The sequence below is a fragment of the Cyrtonyx montezumae genome, unplaced genomic scaffold (assembly GCF_038088225.1).
Source record: "Cyrtonyx montezumae isolate F1298 unplaced genomic scaffold, pur_monq_1.0 scaffold_9, whole genome shotgun sequence".
Taxonomy (NCBI): Eukaryota; Metazoa; Chordata; class Aves; order Galliformes; family Odontophoridae; genus Cyrtonyx; species Cyrtonyx montezumae.
The window spans coordinates 13,385,390-13,404,501 of record NW_027072100.1 but is presented as its reverse complement, the minus strand read 5'-3'; the positions used below and the strand labels follow the sequence as shown (position 1 = coordinate 13,404,501).

The 19,112-nt window shown below is 49.9% G+C and overlaps 1 protein-coding gene across 1 annotated transcript in view; it reads right to left on the bottom strand.

Annotated features, from left to right (window-relative positions):
* The window catches only part of ATP9A (ATPase phospholipid transporting 9A (putative)), a 46,576-nt gene extending 28,307 nt beyond the window's left edge, over nt 1–18,269 (bottom strand). The window contains exons 1-8 of the mRNA XM_065754032.1: nt 18,190–18,269; nt 12,220–12,364; nt 11,332–11,445; nt 9,143–9,251; nt 3,311–3,369; nt 2,416–2,467; nt 1,774–1,868; nt 534–614 (exon numbers count right to left, since the gene is read on the bottom strand). Of these exons, the coding sequence (XP_065610104.1) occupies nt 534–614; nt 1,774–1,868; nt 2,416–2,467; nt 3,311–3,369; nt 9,143–9,251; nt 11,332–11,445; nt 12,220–12,364; nt 18,190–18,257 (723 nt within the window). The 5' untranslated portion in view covers nt 18,258–18,269. The remainder of the gene's footprint in view (nt 1–533; nt 615–1,773; nt 1,869–2,415; nt 2,468–3,310; nt 3,370–9,142; nt 9,252–11,331; nt 11,446–12,219; nt 12,365–18,189) is intronic.
* Nucleotides 18,270–19,112: the final 843 nt, after the last annotated feature.

Genomic DNA, 19,112 nt, shown 5'->3' with positions numbered 1-19,112 from the left:
CAGTAATTTAAAGGCAATAGGTTGTTGGAGTTACACGTGGGTGCTTGGAGGGGGATGCTCTGTCAGAGGATTTCCATTAACACAGTGAAATCTCTGGCTAGGTTGAAAAACAACACTTGATTTCAGCAAAGAAAGCAGGGCTGGAAGAAAACATATGAAGACATCTCTTCCTGCTGAAAGCCTCTATGCATTAAAAAAGAGAAAGGGATCAGTGAGCAGCTCACCAGGAAGCCCTGCTTCTTCAGTCCTACAGGGACTGCAGCACCACGCATACCTAACTACCAACCTCAGCCCAAATGTTCAGACCTAATGCCATCTGGGGAAGGTCCCACAACACAGAACTTGTTTCAGATTTATTTCATGTATTTTATGGAGGGGAAAGAATTAAATAAAAAAAGAGTGAGAGAAAAGGCACGAAGAAGAGCGTGACTTCACATCTCTCCTGAAAAACGGCTGGCATCCTGCTGGCATTCAGCAGGTGGGCACAGAGGACAGCACATGCAGTATTTCGAGCAGGCATAAGTAGGACTTACTCTTGTGAAGGTTCCCACAAAGTTGTGTATATCAATATTGGGCTCTTCCGCATATACGTACGATCGGATTTGCAGGAGGTCCTAAAAACAGACGTGTTTTGTCACGCAGTTAGACAAGCAAGTTTTAGTAATATACAAATGCTCCTACCAAAACACTCTGAGTTCCTTACGTTGTACTATTTACTTGAGCCTGACTAACTAAGAGAAAATATAACCATTACACCAGCTTGTCTGAAGGTGTTTCCCTGCTCGTATTCATTGGACTGAAACCAAAGAGACTCCTGGGAGTTGCTTATCTGTTAGTGCCCCACAAAAGCAAATGCAGCCTGATCAAATCAAGAGAGCTTAACAAACACGTCGCTTCTTAGCAAAGAAGGTAACCCAGGAACTTCCTAACTCCCAATATTCAGCCCAGTGTCACTGGGGACAGCTCCATGGGGACAAGGAGATGTGCCAGTGCTCAACAGCGTTCCAGTGCTGACTCCATGTGAACTATTTGCTTTGCAGACAGAACGCTTTGCTTCAAAGCTTTTGTGGAAAATAAACTTCTTGCAACTTACACAGATAACATCAGTAAAACAGGAACCCAGATTTCCCCTTCATGTCTTACCTTTTTTTTTTTCCTTCTAATTTTTGAAGACAAACTGCTTTAGCTAGAGCGTAGTCAGCCACAGTGAGCTGCTTCACTACTTCAGCTAAAGAACAGCTTAGCCTGGAAACAGCACAGTAATGGAGGCTATATGCTTGTTCCCATACAGCAAACCACCAATGGGCAGTCCCAACTCACACAGGTGAGCCATGAAGTACTTTTTTTTTTGTTCCAGAGTCATTTCACGAAAATGCATGAGCTGTGTCTCTGTATACTGCAATCCAGGAGATGGAGGGAGCATTTCAGGTGTACAGCAACAAGGCAGCTATCCTGCAGTAGCACCTGCCCTGCGGGGACTTACTGCAATGCTCTCTGGAGAGGAAAGAGAAGCAGGAGCATTCCCCATGAGTCACCTCCTGCTGCAGACCAGCCCTGGCTGCACACACCTGCCAGCTGTGCAGCTCTGCCGCGGCACAGCCCCCGCTGCACACACCCCTGTACTGCCACAGCTGGCTGCAGCACGGGCACAGCCCTGTGCAAAACAACCATCACCCGTTGCCCAAAACAGCCCGATAACTGAAGCACTGCAACGTTTCTCAAGCAGCTGATGTACACATCTCCACCAACGCGACAGCTTCGAGGGCAGCTTACGGAGGCCGTCGGCAGCCTCTGTGTGCAGGTAACCGGCAGCCGCAGCTTCCAGTCCGTCTCCCCATCCAGCTGGTCGGTGCGGAGGAAGCAGGACCCTGCGGAGGAGTTCAACAGCCATCAGCGCCCTCCTACAGGCACATCCACGGCTCACAGAATGGTTTTGTTTCTAGGACATCAATCCTTCTTTGTTACTTAACAAGCAATGCTTGTTAACAAGGTAAGAACCGAGGAACTATAGACTGGCATCACACACTCGGTTCCTCCCACCAGTCCAGAGTACAGTGAGGTTCCTCTCTGTATCTCTGACATATGCAATTAGTCATCGTGCCCCATAAAGCCGCCCATCAGGCACTTCCTTATCCCACACTTAACAAAACAAACCTGGGCAGCACGTCAAACCATTTGCATTTATAACACGCAGCATTTTGCGACCTCATTCACCCTGGATTCAACTACCTACATTCTTTGAGCAGCAAACGAAAGCAGAGCGTAACATCCTGAGAACTGGCGGTCCGCCGAAGCCTTTGAATTCCCCTAAAATTTTACTATTATCTATTTCTTTCACGTTCTCTAAAGATAATTTTCTCTAAACAACCAGCGAAAGGTTAATGGCTATTGTGACAATTGGTTCCAGATGTTTACCATTCTTCTCCGACGTCCTCAGGAAGATCATGTCAGCAGGGACCCGCTGGTTCTGTGACGAGAAGAAAGGCCATTATTGTGCACGCACCCCACACGCGTGCGCTGCCTCCTTCCACAGCCCCAGCAACAGGAGAAGGGTGCAGAGGAGAAAGAGCATTTCTTTGTCAAGCTGAAGCCCGGCGTTCATTCCGCTTTGAATCCTAAGCTCACTTCCCTGCAGAACCCCGAGTGCAGAATAACAACCGGAGCCAGCTCCCACTGACCGGACTGGCCAACGTCTGGCTTTACAAAAGAGCTAGTGAGTAACTCCAGAAGAAAGGAGAAATGTTAAACCAACGTCAGTTTCCTTTCGAGGAAGCTCTATGCTAGAAGGAAGCATGTATCTGCAGCCTACAGGTACCAGTTTTGGGGTGTTTTTACTGAATATTCTCATACTAACAGTTTTAGAGGACACAGCTGCTTGCACGGAGAGCACGTGGGGGAAAAAATGGAAGAAAAAAAAATGCACAAACTTTACTGAAGGGGAAAATGTATGTCTCAGTGCCCACAGATGGATCTGCCTCTCCATCTCTGTTCACACCAAACACATTTTGGTGCTGTATTTGTGTCAGACATTTAACCTGTGTCCAACAGTCACACCTAAGGGCAGGGAGTTGTCTCCTCCTGCTACAGGGCGATCAGAAAGCACTGCCTACAGGTGTTCATTCTGAGATCTGCTTTGTAAAGGCAACGATGCTATTTCCAGGGTCGGGGGGAAGAAGGGAGACCCTAAAAAGTAATTAAATACTGTATTACTCAACACTCAGTATCGTGAGCCTATCATAAACCAAGCATCTCGTTTTCCACAGCCTTGCAAGAAAAGCACTTGACAAAGAAGCCATGCAGAAAGGCTCACCTTTTCAACAATGATGAGGTCGCCCACTTGTATGTTAGAGCTCTTCACCTTCACAGTCCCTGCAGAGGGAAGACAGCAGTGCATCACAGCAGGGCAGGGCCGGGGTGCTGCCCCTCACCCCTGCTGACAGCTCTGACACCGCAGCCATTACACTTGGGAACCTGAAAACACTTCCAGCACGTGCCAGGCAGACAACGGAGCAGAAACAGGAAAACTGCAACAGCGAGCCGCCCGCTGCCCTGCCCCGATCCCCAGCTGGGGAACAGCCAACGCTCTGCTCCCCAAGCCACGACTGAAACGGGCACATCCTAAAAGCCAGGCCTGTTCCAGCCTGCAGCACAGCACGTGCCTCCGGTCACCTCAGCTTCCCCTCCTTCATCCCTGCAGGGACACAGCCCGACAGAAACACCCACACATCTCTTTCTCCAAAAGAGAGGACTCATTGGACAACTGGCCAGCTCTCCGTTTGCTTTCTCAAACTTACAAGCGGTTTAAAAATCAGTCCATTTTAACCTCGTCTCTCCGTGTCCGTCTGCTGCACTTCAGCAGCAGCCTCTGCAATGTGCTGTGATTTGGGTGGAAGCACACGGCAGCTCGCCCCAGCACCGACAGCACTCCTGCTGCACCCCCAAAGTCGGGGCTAACTGGCCAGATAGCAGCACAGGGGCTAAGGAGAAGGGGGAAGGGAGGGGGAGCAGAAATTAGCACAAAGCACAAAGGTCACTGGGATTTTACTACTGGCAGTCCCTTCATTAGCATCCTTCTCAGGATATGCTTCAGTGTTTCTGCTCCAAATTAACAATGAAAGCCTTTCTGGGCTCCTGGCAGCCTGCTGCTCCGGTGACACACTGTGTGCTTAACAACATGCTTCATCACTGCTGCTAATAAACGCAGACTTCCTTGCATGCTGTAATTATTCCTACAAATTATAAGCAGTCATGGCCCATTTCACAAATATCTCACAGGTCTTCTGCAGATTCTGGGTTTCGCCTTGTGAGAGATTCGGGTTGTTTGCTTGTTTGTTTTAAAAGAAGGGAAACAAAATGACTGCTGGGCTAAAGACAGCTGTGGCAGGCAGGAAGCACACTGGGGATTAAGAGCCCATTACTCAGAGGTTTGAAAAGAAAAACTGCTCCAAGAGGATGCAAAAAACCATCCCTGGCTGCCTCTGCACTGGCCTCCAAAGGTAGGCACTGACAGATAACATCTCTTCCTCCCCTCTTAATGTGGTTATTCACGAAGCACAAGAAGTGCTTTTGAATATTCCTCCGTGCAAAGGAGGGAACCCTGCACAGCACAGCAGCCCCTGCACCGAACCGGGCAGGAGAGGGGCACTCCTTTAACCCCACGGGGTGAGTCTGTCCTGCAGACTGCACTTCTGGCGGTGGTTGGCAGCAGAGCAGCGCTTCCCGCAGCGTTCAGGAGGGGAAATTTGGTTTTGTATCACTTTTCCTTAACGAAATAAAGTCGTGCTGGAAAAAAAAATTGCGTTGGCAAAGCTACAACACAATTATTTCCTATCGTTACAGACATTTAAGGGCTTTTTGCATCGCTGTTCTGAAAACAGTATTATCTGCTCCAAATCGTTTTCCAAAGAGGAACTGGAACGGATTTGCCTTGTTCAATAACCATCCCAACATCAGCTGTTTCAAAGTAAAAGAGAGGAGCTCTCTAGGCACTGCACAGCTTTACAACTCTTGTATACGTACACAAGATGCCCTTTTTAGGTAGCAGAGCTGATTCTGCTCCCCAGCCACAGCCCCGGCCTCTGGTGGATGACATCTCTGCAGTCTGCACCATATGTCCCACTGCAAAGGCACAGCACCAGATGTTTCCTTTGGCTCAGGACTCCCATAAAGCAACTTACTTGAATTGGTTTTATTTTGACCTTGGGAATTCTGCAATACCTTTCTCTTTCTGTGGGGAAACCAGCTCCTAAACAGGAGATGTTTTCTCACACATGCTTCAGAAACCAGCTAATAACACAACTGCTCCACTGCCCAATATTGCTCTACTATTAAAGTGTGCCTCTAATAAGAAATTGCTGCTTTCATAAAGGCTTAGAAGGGCTTTCTAGGTACACCCGGGTCTGTTAGCACAATTACAAAGAAGCAGCTGGCTCTGATCTCTTCTGTTGACAGTTCTTAAAATTTGACACTTGTTTCATATAGAAGACAGAAAGGCCACAATGCAGTGCAAGCACTTCACTACAACTTCATCTGTGGCCTTTGGAATCATCACCAAACTTGCAGTGGGATGGGTACACCATAAAGCAGGTTATTCAAAGTACATCAGCCAGGAGAGATGCCTTTTTCTGTCACATGAGCACTTAAACCACGATCTCACCATAGGGCTGCACAGCTCCCAAGGCAGGGCTCAGCACAGCTCCCAAGGCAGGGCTCAGCACAGCTCCCAAGGCAGCGCTCAGCACAGCTCATTTGGAATTGAAGATTACGGAGCAGTTTATTAAAACAAGTCGAATGCATGCAAAGAAATGAAAGGGAGGTTCAGAGGCTCTGCACCCAACTTTGGGCTTCTGTGGCTTTATGCTGTATAAACTGCAGAGCAGCGCTCAGAGGGTTTGGGAAAATATTGTTTTTCTATGGCTGGTAAATGCCAATGATCTGTATCTTTAGGAGCACCCCTCTGTAGGAGGTCTCCTCCCATTCCTTTCTGTGGAGTTTCTCTCTGTTATGCAGTGTTACCCAGGGAGGGCAAGCAAGAGAGAAGAAAAACAAACCAAGAATCTGCAAGCACGGTTCAAGCGTTCTGTCACACAGAACGGCGGCACGCAGACTTGGGAACACAAGCAGGTCTGTAGGTTTATGAATAGGGGATTGAAATTTGATTATTTTTTATTACAATCCAAACAACAGTCCTTCAAAGAAAGAGCTTTCTATTAAAAAAGAGAAAGCTAAAAGCTACTGGTTTCATCGTTTTGAAATATAAATCATACATGTATATATAGATCATAATGGTGGAGGAGAAAAAAAAAGGTTCAGAGGGATTCTTCTTACAGTGTTAAACTAACACAGAAAATAGGTGCCCACCCTGCATCACTCCACTGCCCAAGAACACTACTGACACTGCAGTTTAGCAACTATGTTCAAAACAAAATGTGATCCAAAGAGGATTCACTCTTTTTCATCTACAGAGAAAGCAGATTAGCGAGGCTTACAAAGCTGAGCAAGAGCAGCGCCTGACACAAGCTGTGTGCACAGGGCTGGGCTGTGAGGGGGCTGGAGCTGGGGCACCCATGCTCACCTACACCCTCACTCAAAACAGCACACAAGCAGTTTTGCCTCCAGAGACTTAAGTATGTTTATGCACAGGTGTGCTGAAGTCACCCCGATTTCACTTAGAGCAGAGAACACACTCTCAGCCTTGAGTTTGCTGTGGGGAAGTAAGGCTGAAGATGGGAAAAACTATTCTCCAGCCATCTTAATGGTGGCTTAGTGCAATTCCTCGTGGGAAATAAAAATAGCCTGGAGAAAGCTGCAGAGCCATTAGATCCACTACTGCCAGTCTCCAAGAACAGCAGTGCTCAGCATCATGCCTCACCTCACCTCCCCCCTCCTGAGCTCTGGTTTAGCAGTGAAACTACTGTCAGCCTTAAACCAGCAGCGACTCAGAGGGCCTCGAGCAGAGTGCCTTTCTGCACTGCCCCTCTTCAGTACCGGGCTGTACCGATGTCCCAGAGCACAAAGCATCCGCCCAACAAGAGAGGAAACAAGTCCTAGCAGGAGTTCCCCAGCTGCACTGAGAACGGACAGTCACATTCAGCTGTTCTCAGCTTAACTCCAACTGCTATTTGCTGCTTTTATTTCTGACCCAAAGAAGCCCCTGCTGGAAAGTCTGCTGACTTCTCCCACTGTTCAGACAGACACAGCTCACAGACCCACCTGTCCACCCCGGCCATGCCAGCACTGCACTCCCAGGAGTGGTGGCCCTCATCAGCACAGGCGTGGACGTTCAGGTCTTCTGAAAAGCCTCACTACTGACAGACACTGAACTCAGTGAGACACTGAAACGACTTTGCTCCCCAAGCCACTAGATAATCACTCATCATTTTCTGTGGATTTCTTACGCTAACGTACACTGCCCGAGGGCTTCATTACCAATTCTGCACCAAGTGCGTGTTAAAAGCAAACGAAGTGGCTTAAGATTTTCAACCACTGCCCAGCTGCCAATCCTCCTTGGTTTCTTTCACAAAATTAGAGAAGTTAAGGGACTGGGGGAAGGGAAATCATTCATGGGAAACGTAATAGCTATATGAAAAGAACTAAAGGAGAGGTCAGGCCCCTTACAGACCACTGAATAGAATCCAGAAGGCAACTCCTTTATATTTTTAAATAGATGTACTATACCCCTCTTGGATGAGGCTTTTGTTGGTTGCCAAGCGTTTTAGGTGTTGTAGTAAGAACACGTTATTAAAAGAGGATTTAATATTCAGAAACTCTGATTCCCCAGCTTGGAGACATCTCATAATTCCCGGCATGTGAAACACACGCGGCCTTCAGCCATCGCTTTTTAAAAGCAAGCTTATTGTCAGACATGCAGTGCAGCTCTAACAGACCTAGTTCACTGCGCCTTATCACACGGTGCAAACTTTTAGAGCAAGAAAACTTGGCAATGAAAATAAGGAGTTCTTAAATCCAGTTAAATCCCTTTTTAAAAACAAAGCCGCGGAGACACCAGCATCGTCACGGCATTGGCAGTCGCTCCATAGTGAGGCAGCATGCTATTTTTCAATCCAGAATTTAAATGCCTTTGTTAGGTGTGACAAAGCTGTAAACAACAGCCAGAGGCAGCACAGCCACAGCCTGCAGTCATAGAAGGGATCCCCCTGCATTCCTCACTGCTGGAGGAAGGGGTAAAGGAGGAGCAAACCAAAATATAAGGGAAGGCATTATCAGCACTGAGGAACTACATCTGTCAGTGCTCACAGAAGCGGACGGGAGGTGTGGTAACAGCACACAATCTCTCCTGGCAAAAACCATGCACAACACATGTTGCAGAACTATGAAACTCACCCAGCACTGCACGTCAACCAGGGATGGAGCGTGTCAGTGTGTCAAGCAGTTCACCTGACACGTAACATGAGCACGTCCAAGCTCCACCAGGACACAGCACGTGCACTTCACTCTGTTTTGCAGTGCACGTGCTGGAAGGGCTCCCAGCACTGGGCATCCTCACGAGTTGAATCTCCCTTTGCACAGAGCATCTTCTGACAGTTTCACAGACCAAGGTTTAATTTCTTGGTAAAATGCTTCTGCAAATCGTCTGACAACACGGATCCTCCTCCCTTCCTTTGGCACACACACATTTGTTGTTCCAGTCAAATAATATGAAGTGCTGGTTTATAGGATTAGTTCTCGTATCCGTTCCACTCATGTACATTGTGATCAAGCAAGAAGCACATGCAGGAGGATGGACAGGAGGAAAAGAGGAGGGGAACAGCAGCAACCCAAGCACCCATCTCTTGCAGTCCGCTTCTTCCTACTGTGTGTTGGCAGCGTTTGCCTCCCTCCCTTCATTCCTGCACTCTGCAGAAAGGAAAGCGTTTCCCTTCTGGAAAAACCACCCCCGAACCGCAGGGTGATTCACAACCAATTTCATTTCCTTTGGTTATTCAGATCTACCAAAAAGGAACAGTAACCAGGAGATGAAGCTTGGCCTACGGTGGAGTTAAACAGAAACGCCATCAGCCGCGTGGAAGCGCCCAGTGCCGCTGCACCGTGAGCCCCCGCCCCGCCGTGCTGGGCAGCCCCTGCACACCGACCAGCAGTGGCTGGGCCATGCAGCCCCAGCACGGCCCTGCACAGTGCTGACCTCTCCCCGTGAGCTTGCTGTAGATCTGTGAGTTCACCTCCTTGTCGCGCATGTAACACCTGATCTCCTCCGCCGCCTCTCGGATGACGGTAACGGCGAGCACAAATCCCTGAAAGGAGAACGGGGAAAGGGGGAATGAAACAGCACCCAGCCCGACTTCCTTAGCAAAAACTGCACAGTGTCCCACGGAAGGGCCACTTCTTTGTATCCTTATAAATGCTGAACGCAGGCAGCATCAGCACCATCCTCCCAGAGAGGCATCGCACCCCGCAGCGTTACCGCGCCGCTCTGCGCCAACACAGGAGTGCTCGTTCCAGTAACCAACGAAATGAGAAAGCAGTGAACATCTCTATGTGCAATCTGCATTTGTGTGCTTAGCTGGAAACACCTATCTGCTTCTCGAAAAGGAAAAAAGAAAAGAAAATAGAAAGCGTTGGTTATTTTCAGCTTGTGTTTTAGCTGCTTGAAGAGCCTTCAAATAATGACCTCAAAATATTCCCACATGTGCAGTCTCACTATGCCATCACATAGGTTATCCCACCCCCAGCCCCGGGACCAGCAGCCACTGCTGAACAAAGACCTTTCTCATGCCGCTTTCTGGCCACTTCTGAGCCAAACCCCACTTGCTCACCTGGCACAAACGAGTCACAAGTGCCTATACAAAACCAGAAAGAGAGCTCCTGTGTTCTTAGAGGACAGGATCTGGCAAAATTCTTGTTGGATTCAAACTACAACTGCACTTGTAAGTACTAACTTGAGAGAGAAAGCAGTGCAATCCAGGCCTTACACAGACAGAGCCGGAGCAGCCATGTCCTTTCACTTCTTTTGGACTTACACCAGGGATTTCACTGTACTGGAAGCCTGAAAGGCAAGAAAAATTCCCACCTCATCCCAACCCCTGCCTTAACCAAACCATGAATTTTTACCACAACCATCCCAAAAGCAGCAAACAAGCAGTGTCTGAGAGCACCATGTTTTCGTAACCAAATCTCAGTTGATTCTTTTTCTTTTTTGTGCTTCTTTAAAGTAAAAAAAGATTTCTAAAATCAAAAACGTTCAAAGCTCAGGAAGATGAGTGAAACCAACCTGAGCTGTTTCTGCCCTGAGCAGCTGATGGATCAGAGGTCCCTCTGAAATCCAAACTGTTCTGCAATTCTATAGGCTGCAGTGCAGCAGGAAAGATATTTACATGAAGAGATAAATAATACCCAAGTAGAACTTGGATAAAAGCTGGGAAAAACATAGAGCTAGCTATATAGACATTTACACAGTTCTGACTGGCTCATGTGGTGCAGTTCAGAGACCTAACAGGCCCAGGCAACTATTCCTCATTACATCCTCTGACAGCATATGAGTTTCTGCTTCAAGACTGATTATCACTGATTTCCTTTGATCAGGCAAAACATATGGCTATCAAAAGAAAAGGGCAAATGGTTAGAGGAAGGAAAGAGTGCCTGCTCCTCAAACAGGTATGAGTGTACACAAGTTTGTTTCTCTATATTATATATATACATGGTTTCTATATTAAAAAAAGAGAGGTATTTTACACACAGGTCTGTTGAGGGCTGTTTCTCAGGTTTCTCTCGTTTGTTTTTCACAATGTGGTTAAACCATGAATCAGTCTGTTGACCTACGCCTAAACTGCAGGTCAAACTGTTTGGCAGGAGGGCGTAATTTGCCTTCACTGCGCATATGGCCACTCTTTAAGGTCACTTCAGAGAGGTGCCCTTTGGTCCCTGGCTGCAGTAACCAGGCTGCTCCGGGCTCCCCGTGCTTGGGCTCCTTGGGAGGGCCAGATGCCCTCACGGACCCTCCACCAGCACACCCTGACTCTGGATAAGCTGAGAGCAACACACAGATCACCAGGGAAATGCATTTACTCTGGTCCCCACTTACTTCATCACTTAATACACCAAGTCCCAGTGCTTTTGTAGTCACTGTGTGCAGTGGCTGAGAGCTCTGTCCCTGCTGGCATCCCACCCACGAACGAGGTATCGGCAGAGACCTCGCACACCCCAGCACTGACTGTACCAGAGCAGCTATCTATGTGACATGTACAGAGCAGGCCTGAAGCAGTCAGATAACAGAATTATTTAAGGTATAAACTTACAGCCTGGAGAAAGGGCAGCAAAAGAAGCTGTGTCAAAAAAACGGAAGTTTCTTAAATAAATAAACCTCTGATCACCTACCAGAGGAACCCAGTATGTGTAAAGAGCACCAAGCCGCATTTCAACGACAAACTGAGAGCAGGCCAAAAGCAAGAAGTAGAGGTTGAAGAAGTATTTGAACTGGTTAAATAACACCTAACAAAAAAGAAGAAAAAGAGAAGAGCAGTCAATAACAGCACAGAAGTTACACAAATAATGGTAAGTAATAATAATAATGAGTAATAACAAAAACAGTAAGTAATGGTCTGAGACATTTTTGCTTGCCTGTCCAGTACCTACATGCTCACTTAGGGTAGTCTTAAAGCACTCCTGACAACTCTTTTCTAAAGATCAACCTGCTCTGCCTGTTGGATAATGCTGCCACGCAGCTAGGTCTATGTCTTTAACACAAAGAAGTCATTCTGTTTTGGTTTTGAACTTCTGGATAACTCCGCTCTGCAAAGGGATGCTCACAACATACAGCAACATCACCAGCTACAGGATTTTGTTTGCAAAAATCACAATGCAGACATTAGAAGTCGATGAACTCAGAAAACTTGGCTTGTTTGAACACTCAACCAGTCACTGACTGCTTTCCAACATTAGAAGCGAGAGGAATCAGAATTGTTTTTGCTGCTGCTCCCAGAAGCGTAGGAGGGACAATCCAGCTGCTCCCAGGACACACTGATGCTGCTGCCTGTCCCACACAAGCAGGCTGCTCCCCCAGCAGCAGCAGGGAGAGAGGCACCAGTGTCCCCCTTCATCCCTCCAGCAGCAGGCTGTTCTGCTGTGGCCAGGCATCCTGCAGGCAGCCCAGCAAACACACACCAAATGGTTTTCATTTGCTTCTGTGCTCATCTACTGCGACAGCACCGAAATTGGGCACAGCACTGGGGCAGGATGACAAGAAGCAACCTTCTTCACACTTACCCCAGGGAGAAATGTAAAAAAGTTGTATTTCTGGTTGTTGATAACATTGCGAGGGTATCTCTGGTCTCTCTTCTCTGGATGGCCAAGCCACACAGTACGAGGCCTTGGGTCTCTTCTCCCGCAGCATCTTAAGCACTCACAGCACCTACGAGAGGAGCACCTGATTTTAAATTGAGAAGTTAATTTTTGACCATGATTCTCACACTCCCCCCGGACCCTCTCCATTGTCCAGGCCAAGCAGCCAGATGGATCTGCCGTCGGCCACCTCTCATCTGCCATGGTTTTCCATCACATTAAACCATCTTTAAACCAGGAGCTCTCCTCCTCACCAATCACCAGACCAGATCCACAAACTTACCTTTGTCTTACTAAGAAACTCACTGAGAAAGTGTTTCTTCCACACATGACTGTGTACAGTACTCACATCACAAAAGCTGTCTGCAGCATGGGCTGAACAGTACGTTGGTGTCAAACACTCAAATTCACACACCTGACATGAGCAATATATTTTATCAGCTTGGTATCTTTTAATTGGGACTTCTATTTTTTCTTTGCAGATGAAGAGCTAAGATAAATAATCATCTCAAGAGTAACTTAACCATTCACACTTAGTTAAGAGACAACAGATTAAATGGTGATGTTCAGATTGTAAAACAAAATAGAATGGTCTATAGAAAAAAAAAATCCCTTTTTCTTCCATAATGGAGGAAATCATACAAGATTAGTTGAGATCTCATGTTTTAACAGTGGTGAACTCAGAATTATAGAAATCCAAACAAGAGGTTTTGCCCACAGGAACAAGGGTGGTATTCACAGCGTCACTGGGACGTGGTCCCAGCTACAGTGGGAGCTGCTCGGCCCTTGCAGCCATCTGAAATCAGTTACCTTTGTTTGTTCTGTAGGTTGGGCCTCTTTTAGGGATTCTACCCAACAGCAAAAGGAGCTAGGTACCTACGCCTGCACATTTACAGTGGGACCAAGCTTGAGCAGCATACTGCTGTAGTTTAACAGAAATTTCACGTGGGCTTTAAATTGTGATATTCACCAATACGCTCTGGAGGGATTTCCAGACATCTGGGCAGATTGTCAAGCCGATATCTAAACCTCCAGAACAGACTTCCACACATTTTAAGTTCAACAGCTTATCAGAATATTTAACCCAGGACGTACACGAGGGCAGCGAGCGGGGCCCCCCGTCCAGCTGTCATCGCTACAGCGCGGGCAGAAGTTAACACCTGGCACTGCAGCACCACACACAACCGCTCCTTCCTGAAGCGTGCTGCGACCTCCAGTTCCGACAGCACCTCTCAACTTCTCAAAAGTGAAACGAGCCACAATTTAGCAGACGTTCTGCAATCAAAGCCACAACCTCCTAGAGTGATCCCACCACGGAAACGCGCGGTGCTGCAGCAACTTTCGTGTACAAACGATGCGTTACTACCACGTTTGAGCATCAGTCTAAACGTAACAGTTCTAAGTGCAAACACGAAGGGCACGGGAGCGCCCACCATGCGAAGCCACAGGTTTGTGAAATTCCTGCCCTTTCGCAACGCCCTGAGCTGCAGGGAAAGCAAACCTGAAGCTTCACTGGACAAACAGAGAAAAACTTCCTGCTCAGCAAGTTTCCAAAGGCAAGTACCACGAGTATCAATGCTTGAGTTAAGAATATCCAGCATTTCTACCACATCTCCTACACAGCGTTTGAACACATGGTTTCTATGCAACATAAAGGAATTTGTTAATAAAAAAACCCCAAATCCAACCAATGAAATAATGCCAGCAACAGTACAGGCAGCAGTAACTGAGCCGTGTGCTGTGACAGCATTCAGCCACAGAGCTGGGAACCCCAGCAGTCACTGCCCCACTGCTCCGAGCAGCAGAGCTGGGAACACACGTAGGGTTGAGAGCCTGGAGCGACAAAGGCTGATCTTTATCTCACATACACCCAAGAAGATCCCCAAAGAGCAGGATATGAATTCTTACTTTTTTAAATGAAAGCCCGTAGCTATTTCCTGGGATGGCATTTAGCTCAGCCTTGTTGCCCCACCTCATTTCCCCTGGCTCCTGCACCTTGCTGGGCGGGCAGAGCAGAGGGCACAGCCTGAGCCCGGGCGGGCAGCAGCTATTCCTGTGCACTACTTGTGCCACTGAGTCCATGTCCTGCTGCACTGTTAGCAGGGGAGGTCCCGGGAGGAACACAGACACCTCTCGAGCACAGAGTGACCGTGGAATCGCAGAATCACTGAGGTTGGAACGGACCCACAGGGCCATCTGACAAACATCTGCCTTAGTTCTCACCAAACCACGTCCCTCAACACAGCATCCAAATGTTCCTTGAACACCTCCAGGGCTGGTGACTGCCATCCCCCTGGGCAGCCCATTCCAGTGTCTGGCCACTCTTTCAGATATCTTTCCGCCCAAAAAACCAACCAAACAAACAAAAAAAGAGATCCAAGTGTCATCATTGTACTTATTTCAACTCTTGGATGATGGCATTGATGAAGAATACATATCTACGCTCACAAGCTCTGGTTGAAGGCCCCCACGTGCCATCTGCAGTCCTCACAGGCGCCCCACACAGACAGGAGCGGCTGCAGCAGCACTCAGTGCAGGCTCCATGAACCACCCAGGACCACGTGTGTGCAGGACAGCTTCCCCACCTGACCACGTACTACACTGCCCATGCTGCACATTGAGCCAACACCAGTCCACCCACACCCACCCAGAGGCACTGAGCACCCGCACAGAGAAGGGGCAGCCACGGCGTGGGTGCACCCTCCCAGGCTGCAGTGCTTACGTAGCAGTCCCAGGACACCCACGTACAAGGATGGCAAACCTCTACAAACAAGTACACAAAGACAGCTTAAACAAAGAAGTCTCTGTGGCGTGCTGTTTACATCCTAAACCACAACTTGACAAACGAACAACAAAAGAAAGCTCAGACTCAGAAATCACCCTAAAGGACATCATTCAGAAGCATCTCTTCTGATGTGCACTGCACCTGTACGTGGTGAGGGGACCTCAGCGGACAGGAGCTGCTGGATTTCACAAGGGCTCACCGTGCACTCACAAAACCACATTCTCGGTGATGATGCAAGAGGCAGTAACAGGACAGACAGACTGCCAGCTGCACGACCAACAGCCATCCCCGGGCAGCAGTTACCAGTGCAGCAGGTTGGACAGAGAAACATTTCGGAGAGAAAGTGAAAAAAAAGCTTATGAAAACGCAACGAAACAATGGAAAAGCGTCGTGTTTTCCTAAAGCTGGAGTAGATTCAGCGTCCAATCAGTGAGGAACTCATCCACATACTTCATCATTCCCACGACGACAATTCCGATTCTCAGACGACATTCCCATGTTTCTCACAGGCGACACTGTTGAGGACCCGCAAGCTTCAGGCCAACCTCCTACATATCAGCACTTTAAAAGCACGCCAACGATTTTCTATGGATATTAAAAGCAGCGGAGCCAAGGCGGGCGGGCGGGCAGCTCCCCCAGCCCAGCAGCGGGTGCTGGGAAGCCGTGCCCCTGCAGTGCCAGCCCAGCCCTGGCACACCCACCCGCAGGCAGCCAGGAGCTCCCATCTCCCTCTGTTGACTTTGAAATGGAATTTGCCATTTTAAGCAGACCCACAGAGCGTACACACGCGGGCTGTGAAGCTCCTCCTCCATGGTCTCATTCCCTGCTCTCCCTCCAGCATTCCTGGATCGAGGCCTCTTTACACGGCAGAGGCAGTGTGAGCACGGTAGCTCGCTGGTTTCAAATAAAGCCTTGCAGGATTGCAGACTGAGACCATAAGCTATTTAGGGAAAGGTGTGTCGTGCACTGAGCAGAGAGCTCGGGGTGCTTCGGGAGCCCCGGGAAGCTGTGACTGTGCCACATCTCCAGCAGTGCCCTGCTTTGTGCCATCCTCCCCTCCCAACATCTGAGCGCTTTGCAGAGTGCTGCAAGGCCCTCACACAAACATGGCTGAACCACGAGCACCGCTCAGAGCGCACACAGTCACAACAGCCAGGAAGAGCCACGTGAAAGCCATGCCCAGGAACAGACAAGCACTGCTCCCACTGGTTTATTAAGCACACGCTTTATCTCTCTGACACAGATCTCAGCTGCCTGGACCATTATTCATCTCTGCAAAGATGCTGTGCGAGCCCCTCCCTGGCTGCTCTTCAAAGCATGCTACAGGTTGAGGCTGTAATCAAAGCAGTGCTGGGATGACACCTGCCCTTTGCTGCCTGCATGAGAATCAGGTTTGAGAATTGGGCATTTATTCTTTTTATTGCTAAGATTTCTATGAAGTCATTCAGTCCACGAAAGGAAATCCATTTCTCACTCCAGAAGACACCAAGCAGCAAAATCTGCCTGAGAACTTGCATCTGCTGGGGAAAAAGACACCCATGAGAAACTGCAGTCAGGTTGTGTTAAAGGAAGCCTTTCACAGCCTGGTTACCAGCAGGTTTTCCTATGTATAAACAAAGATGGCTTGCCCGTACCTCTGTTTGTGTTTTCCTCAGAGGAAACAAGAAATAAGGTCTCGATGATGGCTTAGGGCTCCCAGGACTCCATCCCGGACCTGACCCCAGCACCTGCCCTGGCTTGCTGCCTGATTCCTCCAGCAGCTGCTAATAAATAACACTTTGGATTTGCTCCACCTCAGTGCTTTGCTACCCACACTATCATTTGTTTGAATTACAGCCCAATAATCAGCAAAACAAGACGTCAGTTCCCAGGAAGCAATCACGTACCCAAACAGAAAACCCGAAGCCAAGTTACTCGGACTGCCACGAAGAGAAATCCCACATAATCTTCCTTCACAACTTCATGCCACCAGCATTTCTTGATGGCACAGAAGCATCATCTCTGTGCCTGCTGAGCAGGTGAGGCCCATCACCACTGACCTGCAGCTTAGCTTACGTGCAGGTTATTTCTGTCAGCCAGTTATTTTCTGGTACCCACCACACCACAGTAGAGGTGGGCTGGAGATCAGAGTACATTCTGACGAAAGAAAAAGACGACTCAAGAAGCTTTGAGAAATTTCTCTGGCTGCCACTGCCTCTTCTCCATGAGCCCTTTCCATCACATCACTGAATTTAATGCCATGGTGGCTGCACCCTGTGGATCCTGTCCAGTGATGCATGTCGTGCAGGGGCTGGGGAGTTATGTGCTGCATCACACGTTCCTCCCAGCTCGGTATGAGCTGCCACGGGTGCTGCCACATCAGCCCACAGCAGCTGTGCTGATAGCTCATCCATTATGCGAACTACGCCTTATTAAGTACAACAACTTCAATTAGAGGAACCTGAATGAAGGCCATCTACCCAAACCATAACAAACAATGGGGAAAAAAATAACAATTTCCTCTTGTTCCAGCAGGCGTTACCTCCTTTGAGGCTTCGCTTTATTTTGCCAGCATCACTCGCCGCACCGACAGACGCATCCAGCGCGGGGCCGAGCTCGGCCCGGCAATCCGGCAGCCGGGTACCCCGCACACCGACGGGTCAGATCGGCAGTGCCATTAAGGGCTGAAATCGCGTTAACGGCTCATTCATCTCAGCCGCCTGCCTGGAAGCAGCAGCACAACGCATCCCACCGCAACAGCCCAGCCCGAGGACACTGCATTGCTCTCGCCGACACAGTTACCGACACAGTTACCCCGCACACGGATCCCGTGCGGAGCCGCTCGCGGGGCCCGGCCCGCACCCCGATACGCGCAGCTCGGGCCGCGCTCTGCGGCTCCGCAGGGATCCTTCCCGGCGCCGGGCGTGCCGCGGCAATGGCGTCAGGAGCAACCTGTCAGCGGCCCGTCCTCCTCCTTCTCCTCTTTCTCCTCCTCCTCCTCCTCCCAGCTCGGACCGCGGCCGAGCACCGCATCCCGATGCGGCTCGCGCCCTCCGCCGCTGCCCAGCGGCGATCCCCGCCCCGCACGGCGCCGAGCGGAGCGTCGGGCAGCGGCCCCGCGCAGCGCTCACCCGCCGCGGTGCTTGCTGTCCATCCGCTTCTTCTGCCGGACCGGCTGCAGCGGGATGTTGTCGGTCATGGCCGCGGCGGTCGGGGCGGAGCGGGGCGGGATGCGCTTCCCAGCAGCGCCTCGGCTCGGCTCGGCCCGGCCCGCGCCGTCTGGCGGCTCCGCTCTCAGCACGCAGGTGCCGCGCCCGCCCCGCCCGGTCCGCCCCGCCCCGGCTCGGTTCTGTGCTGCGGGCGGGGCACCGCGCTGCCGGCTCCCGCCGCTCCGACGTCCCGCATCCCACCTGCCGCTCCCCCTCGGTGCCCCCCCCCCCCCCCCCGCCCCAGCTCTTTCTCCCAGCCGAGCTCGGCCCCCCCATGTCGCCCTTGGCCGCCTGTGTGCGTGACTTCACCCCCGGCACGTCTCGCGTGTCCAATGCCTTCTTCAGCCGGCACGCGTGGACGTGTTGGTTGTGTCTCCCGTTCACACCGTCCCTCCACCCACGTCACAGGACCAGGTTTCCCAGGGCTGCCCCTCGAATCGTTCCTGCTCAGTGACCGTTACCCACGCACAGCCAAGAATTGCTTTCGGGCCTGGTTCATGTTTCATCTGTAAATTCTCATAGGAGTTGTTCCAACGTTTCCATTCCGTTTAAGACTCAAAGCTTTTCTCTGCAAAGCTTTTCTTTCCCAGTTCCTTCAGCCACTCCCCGTAAGCTTTGTGCTCCAGACCCTGCTCAGCTCTGCTGCCCATCTCTGGCTCTGGTTCTGGGTCCTTCCTCTGGGTCCTCCTCATCTCATGTCCTTCCTGCAGTGGGGGCCCAACACTGAGCACGGTGCTCAGGGTACGGCCTCACCAGCAGCAGAGTGGAGGGACCATCACCTCCTGCTCCTGCTGACCACCTCCTCCCTGTCCGAAACCACCGCATCCACACCTGCACGCTCTGCA